Genomic DNA, 15891 nt, shown 5'->3' on the forward strand with positions numbered 1-15891 from the left:
ATTACTATAAAACCAGGAAAGGAATACAAATCATTTTCATATGAGTGTTCAAGAAATGCATAAATTTCACTCCTTTTTAAGAAATGGTAAAAATGCTTCTTCACAGGAATAATATTTATAGATTTACTTACTAGAATTGTATTACTCCTTGAAGTAAGTAGAGCCATCTTGTGGACACACCTAGCTGCTGCATATGACTGGAAATCACCTCTAATTAATTACTTCTCAGGTGGAACTACACATTCAAAGCAAGAAACAAAAAACAGTTTAAAGCATTGTACTTTGAGATCAGATCTAACTACATATATATATATTCATTAACTGTCCCCACAATTCAAAAAAGACGAGGACAGACTGGAGAGGGTCAAGAGTAGGGCCACAAAGAGGATCAAAGGGTTGGAAAACCTGCCCCATAATGAGATAGAAGGAGTTAGGTCTCTTCTCCCTGTAGAAGTATCAGGAGGGACCTGCTCTTCTCCCTAGAGAAGATAACACTCAAGAAAGACCTCATCACAGTATTCCTGTACTTAAACGGCGGCTACAAAGAGGATGGAGGAGCTACAAGGAGCTACATGGAGTAGCCACGAGTGCAAGTTGCACTAGGAGAGTTTTCATCTCAATATAAGAAAGACATTTTTTATAGTGAGAGCAACCATTCACTAGAACAACCTTCCCAGGAACATGGTAGAGTGGCCATCACTGGAGGTTTTCAATATGCGATTGGACAAGGGGCTAGATAATCTCATCTAGGCTACCTTTCCCACGAAAGGTTGGACCAGACAATCTTTCAAGGGATCCCTTTTGGGGTCCATTCCCCATAGAAGAGTACTGGACTGTTCTATGATTCTAATTTCAGTTAACATAATGAGAATCACAGGTAATTAGTACTACTGAAAAGCTAAGCCGGTGATTGAGCTCTGGTTTGAATGACTAACCGTAGAAAACGTTGAGCATTATTCCATGAAAGTATCTCCAAAGAGTACTCAGATCAGAAAACTGCATCATACTGACTTTCTCACTTTAAATTCTTGAAAATCCCAGTCCATGGTTATCTGGAAATAGTGATGATCTATTCCTCTGGGGAAAGAAAGAGGCTGCTTATTGTTCTTTATTAGAAGTCATAAGGAAAAAAAGTAAGAATACTTTTCCCTCAAGACCCAATTTGCTCTTGTAGGTCACTGAAGGATCTTTCAGTGGACCAAACATACTTTGACATTTTATAAGGTAGAGCATCTATATCAGTATTTGGCTGCGTGGCCTGTTTTTCAGGGATGCTACCTATCCATAGCTGTTATTACATTGGCTGCTATTTCAAAACTATTTATAAAGCATGTCATTTTACAGTGCATATTCTGCCAGGTCTCCTCTGTAGCCCTGAATGTATCACTCACCTTCCCTGTTACTCACTGAGCATACACTGCATATGCCCAGGAGCTCTTTATTGGGAGAAATTTTACCTGATCTGAACTAATTTGGCCAGATTACAGCATTTCTGTTACCATTTGGAAAGCAGCTCATGATTCTGCAAATGCTGTTGTTTGCACTGAGCTCTAAGAATCACCTTCACAAAACTCAGTATGCATGTTGCCATTTGGGCCCAAAGATTAAGTCCCAAACTTTCACCATTATTTTGGAGGTTTTTTTCGTGGTTTTATTGTATTGTTGGATGAGTAGCAAATTCTCCTATGTGATCCAGTTACACTGACGAGTGACAGTTACACTGACAGCCACTAATCCCAGGATCCCAGCTATTCAGTCCAGATTGAACATTTAGATTCTACGTATCCAAATTCCTGTTTTCAGCTCAGAGCTGAAATCTTTCGCTCACAGCCTCAGAGATGGTATATCCTTACAGCCCATAAAAACCTTCAGCCAAGACACACCAGGGCTGCAGTAGTGGTGAAACATCCTCTGCTGTGATGTAACCGCTTACATGTTTTGCAAGAAGATTGCAACCAGGACGCTGTATAATTGCGTATTAAAACATACAATAGAAGCAACAGCTATGGGATGCTCTTCTCGGAGCTAAGGCATCTCTCCAAATAGTTGGTAAGCGTTTTGAAGGGTATAACAGAAAAACGTCTACAGTGAGCTGGATCCTGCTAATATTTTCACTGGCAAAATTTCCTTCGTGCGGTGCAATCACAGGCAGTTGATGCTTTCAGTTAAAAGACATCTATTTATTTTATGCTAATGTAGGGTGTTGGGTTTTTTTATTCCAGTGGGTCTTAAAACACAAGTCACTGGTTGGTAAATACGTATTTTAGAGGATGCTCGTTAAATCGTTTGACATGAATAGATCTGTCACAAGGACAATTCTGTTTCCCATATCCAGGAACTAAAAACTGTGGGCAATTTGCTCTAATTCATTCATTGTAAGGAAGTATAGGAGTTGTACCTCCTGCCACTTCTTTGTACAGCAGTATATAAATAGTGGCATCTATTAATATAATATTGGCCACTGGAAAAAAATTGGGAGACAAAAACAATGACCTGGTACGCCAGGGTCATTACAGAATCCAAAGAGATGCTGCATGAATAAAGAGGTTCATGAATGCAGTTGATGTCACTGAAGTAAGGGACTCTAAACGAGTACTCTGAGGTACCCGTCAATCATAATAGTGACCATACGACCTTTGTTTTAACATTTAGAGACAGAAATATATTTATGCTTCATCCAGCAGCCATGTGGCCCCAGAAAGACTTACAACTTTATGAAATACTGTCGCAGAAAAACTGCCAAGATCATTGAAGGGCTGGGGAGATGGACCAAGTGGAAGGCGAGCCCCTCTGAGACACTTTCTGAGTGATGAGAATTTGTCCCAGGCTTCGGGGTGAGGAGGGCTGCCGCTGCCTTCCAAGCGGCTGACTTCTAGCACCAGCCTTCCCTCGGCGGCCTGCAGCAGGAGTACTACTGCTGCCAACGCCGACAACTCCAGAGAACGTCGCCTCATTACTTTCTCCTACCCTCGGCACCCAAAGCCATCCTCCCACCGCTCCCTTAGTCAGCCCATGGGCGAGGAGCTGCCTGTGTGTGCAGAGGGGCTTGAAAAAAACGGGTTGTGGCTGTGAGGATGGCGGGGGCTGCCTCGGCCTCTCCCTCCTGAGGGGTCCCTCTCTGTGAGAGGGCCTCGGCCTTGGCCTCTCCTGCCCGTCCAGGGCTTAGGCCTCGGGGGACAGCCTGTTGTGCCAGGGGACACCAACCTGGGGCGGGGAGGACAGCTCCAGGAGCTCCCTCAGGCCTTTCCGTGAGGGAGGAAAGAAGGAGGGCGGGTGGTGTAGGCAGCGGGGGGAGACTCTCGCGCTCCGTCCCGGGGAGCGGGCAGACGCCCATCGGGCAGGGTGGCGTGAGGGGACGGCGGAGCCGGTTCGAGGAAGGTGGGGAGGGGGGAGCTGCGAACGTGTGTGTGTGTGTGTGTGTGCGTGCGCCTGTGTGGCGGGGCGGGCGGCGTGCCCCCGCCCTTCCCCCGCCGGCTGCCCGGCGCTGCGCGGTGGGCTGGCGCTGGGGTATTTACGGTAAGGTGGACCCGGCGGTGGCAGCTCCGGTTGTCAGGTGATCGGCGCTGAGGAGCCGTTGCCGCCGCCGCCCGGGGAAGGAAAATGCAAGATGGCCCAGCGGGGCCGTGAGGGGCTCCGCGGCGCCCCCTCCCCGCCCGCCGCCGCCTCCCCGGCGCGTAGGGCCGGCGGGAAGCGCTGAGGCCAACCCCGCCGCGCCAGAGCCCGTCCCCGGCGGGGGCACCGAGCCATGGGGCTCTGCTACAGTCTGCGCCCGCGGCTCTTCGGGGACGCCGGTGGCGGCGGCTCCATCTCCAGCACCGGCGCCGCCTCGGAGCCCGAAGCGCCGGCCGAGCTTCACGCCGCCCCGCAGCCCCTCGGCGCTCCGCTCCGGCCCGGCGGTAAGCCCGGCGGGGAGGCGGACGGGCCGCCGCTGCTGCTGCAGAACGGCGGCGGTAACGGGGCGGCCCCTGAGCGGCCGCCGCTGCCCAAGGCCGGCGGCCCGGGTGGCGGGGGGAAGGCGGCGAGGCAGCAGGCGCTGCACCAGCCGCCGGCGCTGCAGAGACCCTGGGAGAAGCTGCGCCTGGAGGAGCGGGAGGCGGAGAAGGAGGCGAGGAAAGTCAGCAAGAGCATCGACCGGGCGCTGAAGGAGCAGAAGCGGGAGTACAAGCAGACGCACCGCCTGCTGCTGCTGGGTACGTGGATGTGTGTGTGTGTGTGGATGGATGGATGTGTGTGTGTGCCGGGGCGGGCAGGTGCCCCCGCGGGGCTCCCCGGCATCGCCCCCTCCCCGGCTTCCCCCGTTTTCCTTGGGCGCCCTCCATCCCTCCTTTGTCTCTCCGCTGCCCCCCCCCACCCCGGCCCTGCCCTCCCGCCCGCCGGCCGTCTCCCTCCCCGGGCTCTCCCCCAGACAGGTTTCCACCTTCTTTTCTCTTCCTCCTCCCCCTTCTTCTCTCCTCCCCCCTTCTGGCCCTGGTTTTGCAATGGAGAACGCGACCGGCGGTTGTCCTGCCAGGGCGAGCGGCTCCACCCAGGAGGGGGAAGAGCAGCGGGGTCTGCCGGGGGAGAGCCGCCCTCCCCCGGGCGGGGGGCTGCCGCCGTCGCCCTCCCCCGGGCGGGGGGACGCCTCGCTGAGAAGTTGTCTTAGCGCCCGAGCAACTCGGAAACATAAAAAAACCGAAAAAATATATCAGCCCAACCCAGCCGGTAGAAAGGAGGAAAAATGGCCATGCATAGGATGTGTGTAGCCTGTGGGAGACCTCCTCTGCCGTGTGTAAGCAGGGGTGGTTTAATGAGGAGCGGTAGTATGGGCTCGTGGCTCCTAAATGAGAGGAGTGCTGATGAGCAATAGGCTCCTTGCTTAAAGAAGCAGTGAGCGGTGGCAGGGGAAATGAGCGGGGTGTAAGTATGTATATTCCTCACTGACACCGCCTCTACTACAAGATGCGTTCTTCAGCTGTTGGCTCTCAAATTTTTGTAGGGATGACTTGTCAGCTTTTGTCCCCTTTTCTCTGAGGTGCTACGTGCAGTCTGCTGTTGCCACTGCTCTTTCTAAGCATTAGTTAATAGTCCTCTCCAGAGGATTTGTACCAGCTGATACATTTACAGTATGAAAACCACAGGGGTATCTAATACAAGCATCTCATTTCCTGCAGGAAACAGAACAGTCATACTGCAGGGCTTTTTTTTATGGTCTGAGGAGAGGGCTTATTTGGCCTCTTAGCTGTTGTCATAAATCTCTGTTTTCTCCTAGTGTGGAAATACTGATTTGCTTTTGCATTAGCTTGCTTTGTGTGTTTTCGTAAAGTCCCGTGGTACGGAGTTCTGGTGGTTATGTATGTGTATTCCAGATTTTGGGTAGTCTTAACATCTAACAGACCTGTGTTTCCATGTTATTGGATTCCTTCATTCCTGTTGGTAGGTGAGGGGAGGAGAAAATACGAAATACAGCAGTGCACAAAAAGGTATAAGCAATGTTTGCCAGAACTGTAGTGCTCCAATTCTAAAAAACAAATCATGGGCTTTATTTCTCATAAAATACCAGCCTGTAGGATACCAGTACAGCCAGTAAAAGGAAAGATGAAGAAGATGTAATTCCTACTCCATGGAATTAACTATATTTTTTGTAAAATGTTTCTTCTGATACTTTAACTGTTATGGTATTTAACTCTAAAATTTTAGATATTCTATTTTAAAAACCCCATATTTTTAAAAAGCTTTTTCTTCCTCTGATCTCTGAAAGTCTGTTGTGATCAGTATGGCTACAGGAAGGCAAAGATAACTGGTTGGTGGCCTTCCTCTAGAGAGCAATGTAATTCCTTGAACAAAAGGATCCTAACGAATAGATACTGCCAGTAGTCTGTAACACGGGTGGTTGTCATAGTAAACCAGATCAGTAAACACCTGTTCAGAAACAATGCAATTTTAAAAATAAACCATCACCGACCCTTGGCACCCTGAAAGCAACTCAACACTCCTAGGACTCTCTGTTGAATTTTGTATTAAATCTGTGTCATAATCGGAAAATACTCTCTTGATCTCCATATCGGAGAGAGGAAACGCTGGATTATTGTTTCAGCCCTGGCAGATAAGGGCCTGACATAAATGTTTGATTTGGATGTAGGGAGAGCTGCAGGTGCTTTGTGTTGCTGTTTGCAAAGAAGTGGAAATGCTGCTCTAGATAAGAGGAAAATATTTAGAATGGGGAAGGGTTTATTTTTCAGAGGAGTAAAGCAAAATTGCATTGCACAAGGTAATCTATTTCAGTCTTGCACAGAGGAAAAGTCTTAGGGTGTATACAAAGGTCTTTTAGAATAAAGAATATTATTAGCTTGATAGTTTATAGCATTTCTGATGTTAATAACTCGATCCCTGTCGCTAAGAGCTTCCTAGCAGGGTGAGCCTAAAAAACGTACCTTTGCTAGAGAGAGGAGGGATGTTTTTGTAGATCAACATGGAGGAAATGCATAGCAGAGGGGAAGCGGTGAATGCAGTGACAGCAGAGCACAGTCACAGAATAAACAAAGTTGAGCAACAGCCTTGGTGCGGGCTTTGATTGTTCCTTTTTTTAAATACAACTTTGTAAATAATAGCTTCATTTTGGTTTGTCCTTGTGTGTCTTGTACATGAACTGGGGCAAGTTTAGAGGGTATTATCGAAATTATAGAGGAAAATGCAGTGTATTTTTTAAGGAGCTACTATAAGATAGCAAAAGGGTATGCAAATAAATGAAATGCACTAGTATAAGAACACTAATAAATCTTTAGAGTCTCTAAATAAGTAGTATATTAGAAGAGAAGCTTCTACAAGTGTTTGAAAATGACCTTTCCCTAAAAGCACACTAATTCTCCTTTTATTATGTCAAATAAAAACAATCAGCTTTGTGATGAGCTGTGCATGTAAGTTACCAAAATATTATGAAGTCTCAAAGGCTGTTTTTAGTGTGTGTTGATAAATAGCTCTCTAAGAACATGTTCTTGCTTGTCACAGCTTCCCCCCAACTAATGTTTGTTGCTGCACATGATGTTTTGACGCTCCCCTCTAACCTACATTCAGAAACACTTAATGTGTTTTGTCATAACCAATAATTGTGAAAAGGGGTGTGTGCAGTAAATCCTCGAGAACAGCCCTCTGTGTGTGCCTCCCACATAAATAGGTGTATCCGTATCAGATGCCTACAACTGTGATGCAGGGGCGATACTGGTGCACTAGAATTAACAGCAAACGTGGTTTGGGTTTGTTTGGTTTTTCTCTGTTGGAAGAGGATGAACCCACAAAAAATGGGAACTTGCTTTCTATCACAATCATCTGTTTCTTGTTCAATACCCACTTCAAAAGGAGGAGAAGGGGATGGAAACCTTGAACTGATTTTTGTACACTGTATTACTTGTGTTCTTTCTTTCTTTCCTTTTATAAGTGAAAAATGTAGAATTCTTAGGATGCTTTTGCTAACCCTGAGATGAGGATATTTTTTCAAGCATGCGTATTTATTGCACAGATTTAGAGGGCTTGGTAAGAGTGTTTGTAGCTTTGGTTTCTGTCTTGTTTTCTGTTTGGTCTTTTTTTCCAGACAACTGCAAACACTCTCTTCTACAAGACTGTTTTAGCTGCTGATTTCCTAGAAACTGTACAAGCATTACAAATCACTTTATAGAACCAATTTAAATTCTCATTTCCAGTCTCGTATTTTAAACTATTTTGGGAGTAAGTGGAGTGAAGGAGGATTGGCTTTAAACAAAGCGCTAACCATTGTGGTGTAATTAAGGCTCACGTAATGTTGAAGTAAGCCATAGATAGAAATAATTTTTTTCCTAGATAGCTGTCATCTTCCAGCCTTCTTGCTCTTGTTTTTTCTGTTTCCCCCGACTCCTGGTTGCTGTCCTAAATTTGGATAACTTTCTCAAGCAGAACTCATTCTTTTGCACTTCCCTGCTAAACTGAAACTGAAAGTGCTGGGAGTATAAGCTTTTCTGTTCAACAGAAACTGAAAGTAATGATATAGGTAGGGATTGAGGGAGGGGAAATTGAGATACTAGTTTTCTTCATTTAAAAGGTACTGTAGCTGCTTACATGATATTTAAGTATTGACTTGGTAGTGAAATTTAGACATGTTTGGTAATGTTTATATACAGAAAGTGTATGAAACAAAGAAACAGAGCTCCCCTGAATTCATGGGAATCAGATGCAAAGATGCCTTGCCAAGCTTGGGAAGTTCCTAAGCAATAGATCCCTGAAAGCTCAGAGGTGTATAACAAAATTAATGTTTTGCTACTCTTTATTTTCTCAACTACATGCTTATTGACTGTTGTCAGAATTAAACTGTGTTCCAAAAAGGGTTTCTTCTCCAACAGTGGCTTTTAGACTATAACTGCAGTCTGTTATTTATATATGCTGCATCAGCAAACCCTTAAGTTTATCATACCAAAACCAATTTTAAGTATTAAAATTAATAAATCTTACTTTAAAATAACTTCAATTTTAACTTTTATGTAGTGTTAACTCATGCTTATTGATAAATACCAGAATTTAGCTTTTCCTGATGTGCTAAGATATTTCCCCTGTATCTGCATAAGACCTCCCTGTATCCTTGGAGTGTTTTTCTGTTACTGCCTGAGATGATGCCCTCCCAGGTCCATAACTGGGCTGGGCACCACTGCTTGTGTTCCAGGGTGTTGCACCCTCTTGTTCTATCCTGTACATGCCTATCTCACCTCAACAAAAAAACATACTGGTTTGTGCTGTGATAGATTTAGGATCCCAGCAGCCAGGTAGTTGTAGCATGTAGCTAATGGATATATATAATTGGTAGGAACAGATATTTTCAGGACTTGGAAATAATGGGCTGCAAATACTGACCAATCTAATAAAGTAAATGGGTTTTATAATCCCTAATCCTTTGCATGATTCACATGTCTTTCCAAATGTGCTTCTGCTTTTGTTGTAACTTACGGCATCATATTGAAGTGTATATGCACTCCTGGCAGCTGAGGAAGCCAGTAAGCTAAGTCATCAGGACATGTTGGAACCAGTTCTTATCTATTTGGGTTTTTTAAGTGTACTGACAGCAAACCCAGATTTACAACACCTAGCTTTTCTTAATTCTGTAGATTACCAGGTAATTGCATTTAGCCCATGTTTAGATGATTTCTGTTTTTTGATAAATTGTGCTTGTTTCTTAATCACCTAATATTTAAGAAAAAAATACTCTTTTTTTTATTCTATTCCATGTTACGTGTATCAGTGCTGGAAGGCTCTAACTGCTGTGCAAGGTTGGGTTCTGCGGCTGTTACTTATGCAATATGAGCTTTCAGTTATTAGGCAAGTTTTGTACATCGTTATGTATTCCACAAATGCTTATCATAACATAATGTCTTAATTAAGCAAGCTATGCTGATATCTTCTTTGCCATTTTAAGCTCCTGTTACCATTGTAGCTTCTTGACTGTGGAAATTTTGAAGAGTGTGTAGAACTCCTGGACTCGCATCTTTCTTTGCCCTTTCCCCATGCCTTTTTCCCCAAGTTTAGGAGAAATACAGTTTGAAACTTTGTTCCCATGCTCATCCCATTCCACTGCCCAACCACACACTCTCTTTCTTGCCTTGCCAGCCCTTTGGCATTCCTTATCTGAGTCTTACAAGATTTTTTTCAGTCTCCAAGATAACCGTATAAATAACAGCTATATTGTGGGATTCTTTTTTTTTTTTTTCATTTTTGCATCTTTGACACAGTGAAACAATACAAATTTGGGGAAATATTTACTGGGGTTTTTTTTCTAGAGTCATGGCTTCCTTCAACTTTCTTTTCAAGTCAGGTACCATTTGAACTGAGAAATTAATTTTTAAAAAAATATTTCTTCTCTTTTTAATCCAACAGTTGGGCTCAACTGGGTGGTAAACCCGGCCCTCCCTCTGCATACCAAGTTTAATTTATTTGATAGCTTTTTCTAGACACATTTTGCTTTTGCTGAATGATGTGGAAATTCTTCTTCTCCATGGACTTCTGAATAGTAGTAGAGAAACAAAATGGTGTAAGTAAGATAACAGAGCTGTCGCTTGCCCTCTGGTAGAAGGGACAGAAACTTCTGAGTTACCATTTTGCATTGGTGAAGTCTTGTCTGTACCTTTCAGTGTTTCCTTAAATTCTGTGTGGTTTGGATCTTTTGTGATGTCCAGTAAGAGGCTTTTCTTAGAGTAGATGCTTGATGGGTCAAACAGATTAGTAAAAGCGTGGAGCAGATGTTACTTGGCTCATTGACTGGTTCCATGGTCCAAAAGAAAGCTAATGCTGTCTTTCACTGAAGATACATCTTCCATCTCTAAAAATAGATCTGCATGTCAGTAGTTATTACTTACTATGTTCTTAATAAAAACAGTCTTTCATAGATGGTTAAAATCATCCAGTTACATTTAAGATTTGCAACCTTGTGTGGTTGTCTAACCCTGTGAGGCATTTCTTGGGCTGCAGTCATCAATGCGTCTTTCACTTTATGGGCAGAAGCTTTTTCTTACTGTTCCATTACTTACAACTGTCTGGCACAACCATTCACAAGTATTTTTTATGTTTTTTTAATGTTTTCTTTTATGACTGATAATATCATAAATCAATAAGGCTGGGTGGTTTGTTTGCTTGCTTTTTAAATACCCGGGAGTGCAGAGTCTGGAAGAAATGCAGCCTCGTACCTTGCCTGTGCACATCATATTTATGCCTTTTCCGAAAGTGGATGAGCATGTGAAGTATATGCAATATTTCGTATTATCTCTGTAGTGTTGTATAGCTATATGTAAAACTCCAGTATCTCATCATTTGTCTGAAGATGAATATTGGATAAAGGTTTAAGGACTTAAAGCCTCACTAGGTAAACTGTATTAAGAAGGAAGGATGTGTTGTTTGGGACTAGAATAGATAAAAAGTTAAGAAAATATTTTTTTTTATTTTGTTCTCATGCAAAGCAACAACAAATCTCAGAAAAACCTTGCCACTTAATGTTTGTAACATAAGGCATAACATCAATGACCTGTAGTGGAAGATCTTAACTGATAAGATCTCTTTGAAGTCAAATTTGAATTGCTTCCTCATAATCTGGTATTTTACATTTTGTTTATTTTTACAGTTAAGTTTGAAGAATCATAAATTTCACTTAAGATTAAAGTAATGTTGTTTCAAGAATAATAAGTTATTCTTTCTCAAAATACCATTACTGTAGTGAATCAAATCCAGGTCATATTTTAAATTCTTTACTGTTATCTTGATTTTAGCCAGGAATTTACATCACGTGGGAACAACAAAGTTGTTGTATGGTTTTGGGATTTCCCCCCCCCCCCCCCCCCCCCCAAATACTTAAACAAAAAGAAAAAGAATTGAAAAGTCTTTCACTTTTTCTATGTTAGGCAATACAATTTTGACATTTCTTTTAAGAAGATTGCATTCCTATAAAGGGCAAAAAGGAAGCTCTTCTCAGCAATCAATTCAAGCAAATTGTCTAGTTGTCTTAAGAAGCAGCAGAAATGGAGAACATTCCCTCAGTGATTTGGGTTAGTGCACACAATGGAGATAAGTAGCAGGCTGGAAAATATCTGTAATAACAACCTGACAATAAATTGAGTCCACGCTCTCTACAGGTGTCTCTTCCTTACCCCCAATCCCTCCTTTTTAATTATTTGAAAATAAATACTCTTTGATGCATGCAGTGTACTCTGTACTTAATTTCTGTGGTGTGTGAATTAAAGTGGATAGAAAGAGTTTTGCTTTTCCATCATGAAGAATGAAGGCTATGTTAAACTGCCCAAAGTGTGGATGATCATGAATCCTTATTCTTCTGTGCAAGTATAATTTATATTAAGCAACTTAATCTTTTATTGAAAAACTGGTGAATGTTGCTAGAGACATGACCAACTCTGTTATGCTACAATTCTCTTAATTATGGAGAATTAGTCATTCTGGATCTTGAAGCAAATGCAGAATGCATGGTATTATGCAGTGCCTTCATAATAATCATCTTTATTTTCTTGAATGCCTCACACGTGGAGGACTAAGCTACAACAGAAGCAAGTTGCTTTTTTTCTTGAGTGAGAGCACTCATTCATATTTTACATGCTTGAATTCATTTCATGTTGACTGAAGAATAAATTTCTATTTCAGATCATACATTTTTCAGATAGAGATGTACACACAGGGGTCTGCGTGTGCACACACACAACCATGGAAGTTCTTATAAAACATGGTTGCGCCAGGGGAGGGTTAGATTGGATATTAGGAAGAAATTCTTCACTGAAAGGGTTATTAAGCATTGGAACAAGCTGCCCAGGAAACTGGTAGAGTCACCATCCCTGGAGGTATCTAGAAGACAGGTAGACATAGCTCTTAGGGAGATGGTTTAGTGGCAGTTTTTGTCACTGTTAGGCTGATGGCAGGACTGGATGATCTGAGAGGTTCCTTCCAACCTAGACAATTCTATGATTCAATGGTAGATCACCAGGAGGAGTCTAGCTGAGTTAAACCAGCCTTCGGGAGTATGTGGTTGGATTGTATCCTGGCGTATCTCAGACTTAAACCTTCATTAGAACAGGGCAAGCATTATGGATTCTGTAACAAGATTGGTTCTTTTCATCCTTTGACTCCCTGGGCGTTTGAATTACACAATAGATTTATGGTGTTATCTTCTGACTTTTCTGAGCTTGCTGTACTTGTCTAATTCACTCTCTAGGAGAGAGATGAACAAGATATTAAGCGCTTCTAACATGTACCAGCCTTTGCAAAGACAAACTTCTTTTTTTATATTCTTATGCAAACTATAAACCTAAGATGCAGGAGAATATAATAATTTGTATAAAGAACATATGCAGAAATAAACTAGTTCATAATCTGCAAAGCTATGGTTAAAGACGTGAGGTTTTTTTAAATTAAAAAAAGTCTTTATTCCTTTCTAAATGGCAAAGTGCTGTGGAAGGTATTTATGTCTCGTAACATGTCTGTTTTCCTCCAATCACCTAATATTAAAAACTGAACAAAGAAAAAAATGTCCTTGTGTGTACACAGTAAGCACAGCTGAAGCAGAAAAACTTTAGAAGCTTGTAGTATACAACAAGTAAACTACTGTTATGTGTGATGCTGTGCAACCTCATCATGTATAAACAAGCAGGAAAACTGCATTAAGGATTGGCTATAACTTAAGATGACTTTCAGGTCCTTTTATTCATTGGGTCTGCTGACTTGTGAGCATGGCTTAGTGCAGAACAGTAGCTGTTCGAACTGTTTTGCTTTTAGCCCTTGAAAATATTTCAGTGAAGGAAAACAGATGGGAACTACAGGGCAATAATTCTGCTTTGGATTGAATAGTTGATCTTCCTTTGATTTAGCATTTTGAAAGAAAAACATGAATCTCAAATTCTTCAGAGTATTTTCTCACACTTTTTTGGGGGGGGGAGGGGAAGCACAAAAAAGCAACCAACTAACAAACCACCCTTTTGTGTAAATTCCAGTGGCTTTGGTTTGTTCAACAGAACTAAACTTCATATTGATCTGGATTGTCCCTAGTGATGAAATAGCACTGGGAGGGGAACACAAGTTTTTTTGCACTTGGATAAAGACTGGTTAACAAACTGCATTTAAATAACTGCCATGTGTTGTTCCATTTAGTAAATACATTTTCCTTCTTACTTATAAGAATATTTTGCACATCCTTATGCTTTCTGAGATTGATTCTTCAGTGATCTAAAGCATTTAATTCCTCTTAATGGAAGACTGATACAGAAGCAGTAGAGTTGTGCTTGATTTAGTGCTTCCTGATGTCTTGCTTTCAGATCAGGAGCTGTAGCAATCCCTGTGATGCTCCCATGAGTTTCCCGGTACATGCAGGGTGTATAAGGCTGTTGTTCCAAATTCCATTGTTGCTCCCCCAGGTTTTCTCATTCTACTCGACATGACGTGTGGATTCACAAGCTTGTTTGTTCAATAACATCTTTTCAACTTGTTTATTTTGAATCAGTACAGTTGGTGTGTTGGTTTTTTTGTTGTTGTCTTTTAAATGGGGAAATTACAGTAATATTTGAGGTGGCAACCTATCACTCCTAGGGCCTTCTACCTCTAAACTCTATGTGTAGAGGTGAGGATGTTGACTCAGCAGAGAAGGGGAAAAAAAGGAATGAAAATGCCTACAAGTGGTGTCTGGCTTATGATGTATAGAACTGCCTTCTGTCAGTGGATCCTGGTTCCAGGTGTATGTCAGCTATGTCTTTGAACTACCAGAGATAGAAGGAAAACTGTTTCATGGAAAAGCTGCAAAGGAGAGAATAGTTTCTTGGTGCTTGAAGTTGCTCATAATTTAGTGTAGAAAGGATCACTTGAAGAGTAATCCACTCCAAAGACCATTTGGCAATAGTCCTTGTCTCATTAAAAAGGATTCACAGATCTGTGATCTATCTGCCAGAGACTGAATAATACTTTCCAACATGTCAGGAAAAGTTAAAGCAGTGCCGTAAAAGATCAAACAGCCTTTCAGATGACTGTGTTACAGAAGGGTTTGGGGGTGGGCAGAGGTGAGACAGGACTGTCTCTTGTGCTCCTTCATGCTGTGCCCAGTACTACTGCTAGTGATCCTGGGTCAGGAGTTTCAGGACAAGGAAACTGGGACTCTGATGCTCTGAAGGAGAATGAGCAGGTGTTGCTCATTCAGTGGCACAGCCTGCCAAGGTTCTTCAGCGCCTGCCAAGGTTCTTCAGTAGACCGAGTGCGGGGCAAAACAAGTGTGTAAGCTTCTCAAGCCTAAACAGCATAGCATCAGTACATCCTACTAAGTTGACTGCCACTGAAATGTAATCTTTTCTTAATTGTAATACTTCTCTAAGATAAAGATGGCTGAAAGAGTATAGGAGCAAAAGCTTTCTTCTGAGGTTTTTTTGTCCTCCCCTCCTTTGGCTTTCTATTTAAAGTTAATCCAAAGCCTCCCTCTAATACCTCACTTTGTGTTTCTTTACAGGTCAAATAAATTTATTTAAAAGTAAGATTTTATGCCATTGGTTATTTTTTTTCCCTATGTATTCTATGTCCTGATACACATAGCAGAAGAGTAATTAGAAACTTACTTGAACTGGCCGTTTATGTGATGTGCAAAGAAATGCTGAATTAATCTCTTAATTCTATGTCACAAAAAAACCCAAACCAAACCAATTTGAAGAAACTACTGAGTACCAAATAAATGTACAGCATTTTTTGAGTTCAGTCTTTTATCCTCTAATGCAGTTCTCTCTAAGGTTAGATTGATAAAGACTTTAGTATTGGTAGATGCTTTGTCAGCATAAGGTAAGCAACCAGACGATGGAGCAGATGTAAGGAATTTATGAATAAGTAGACTGAAAGTCCAGAAGTGACCAGTGAGATTTTTCCATTCAACTATCTATGTAACCACAAAATCATTTTACTTCCAAGTATTCTCTGTGCTCTGAATTAATAAGTTGCTTGAATTTTAACAAGAAATCTAAGGTAATCTTCATATAAGATATTGTTGGGGACCTTTTTTCAGTTCTGAATAGGACACACTGTCCCACTCACCAACTTCACCTTCTACTTGGTTAGAATTTATGCTACACTTGCTTTCTCCAGCTTTTTTGTAGCTGTAACTCACATAGTTACTCCATTCCTTGAAAGAGAACAGGCTGGAAAATATTCCTTAAAATCTAACTGTGATCTTCACATACTGCTCTTGTCTGAACTGTTTTTTCAACATCTCAGAAGTGGGCAATGCCTGCTTCTAATGGTGTTTGTTTGTATTTATTTTCTGGAGGAAGCATTGCTTTTATTTTTTGAATTCATTCATCAGACAGTACAGAATTACTATATAACGGCTTCTGGAGATGTGACCTTGCAGTGGCTCATTGAAGAGTATTATTTGCCTGTACCATG

The 15891-nt window shown here is 42.0% G+C and overlaps 1 protein-coding gene across 1 annotated transcript in view; it reads left to right on the plus strand.

Annotated features, from left to right (window-relative positions):
- The first annotated feature begins 3745 nt into the window (after positions 1-3745).
- Positions 3746-15891, plus strand: part of GNAL (G protein subunit alpha L) — a 201935-nt gene continuing 189789 nt past the window's right edge. Inside the window, exon 1 of the mRNA XM_074146129.1 lies at positions 3746-4190. Coding sequence (XP_074002230.1) covers positions 3746-4190 — 445 coding nt within the window. The remainder of the gene's footprint in view (positions 4191-15891) is intronic.

Source organism: Numenius arquata, chromosome 4, assembly GCF_964106895.1.
Source record: "Numenius arquata chromosome 4, bNumArq3.hap1.1, whole genome shotgun sequence".
Classification (NCBI taxonomy): Eukaryota; Metazoa; Chordata; class Aves; order Charadriiformes; family Scolopacidae; genus Numenius; species Numenius arquata.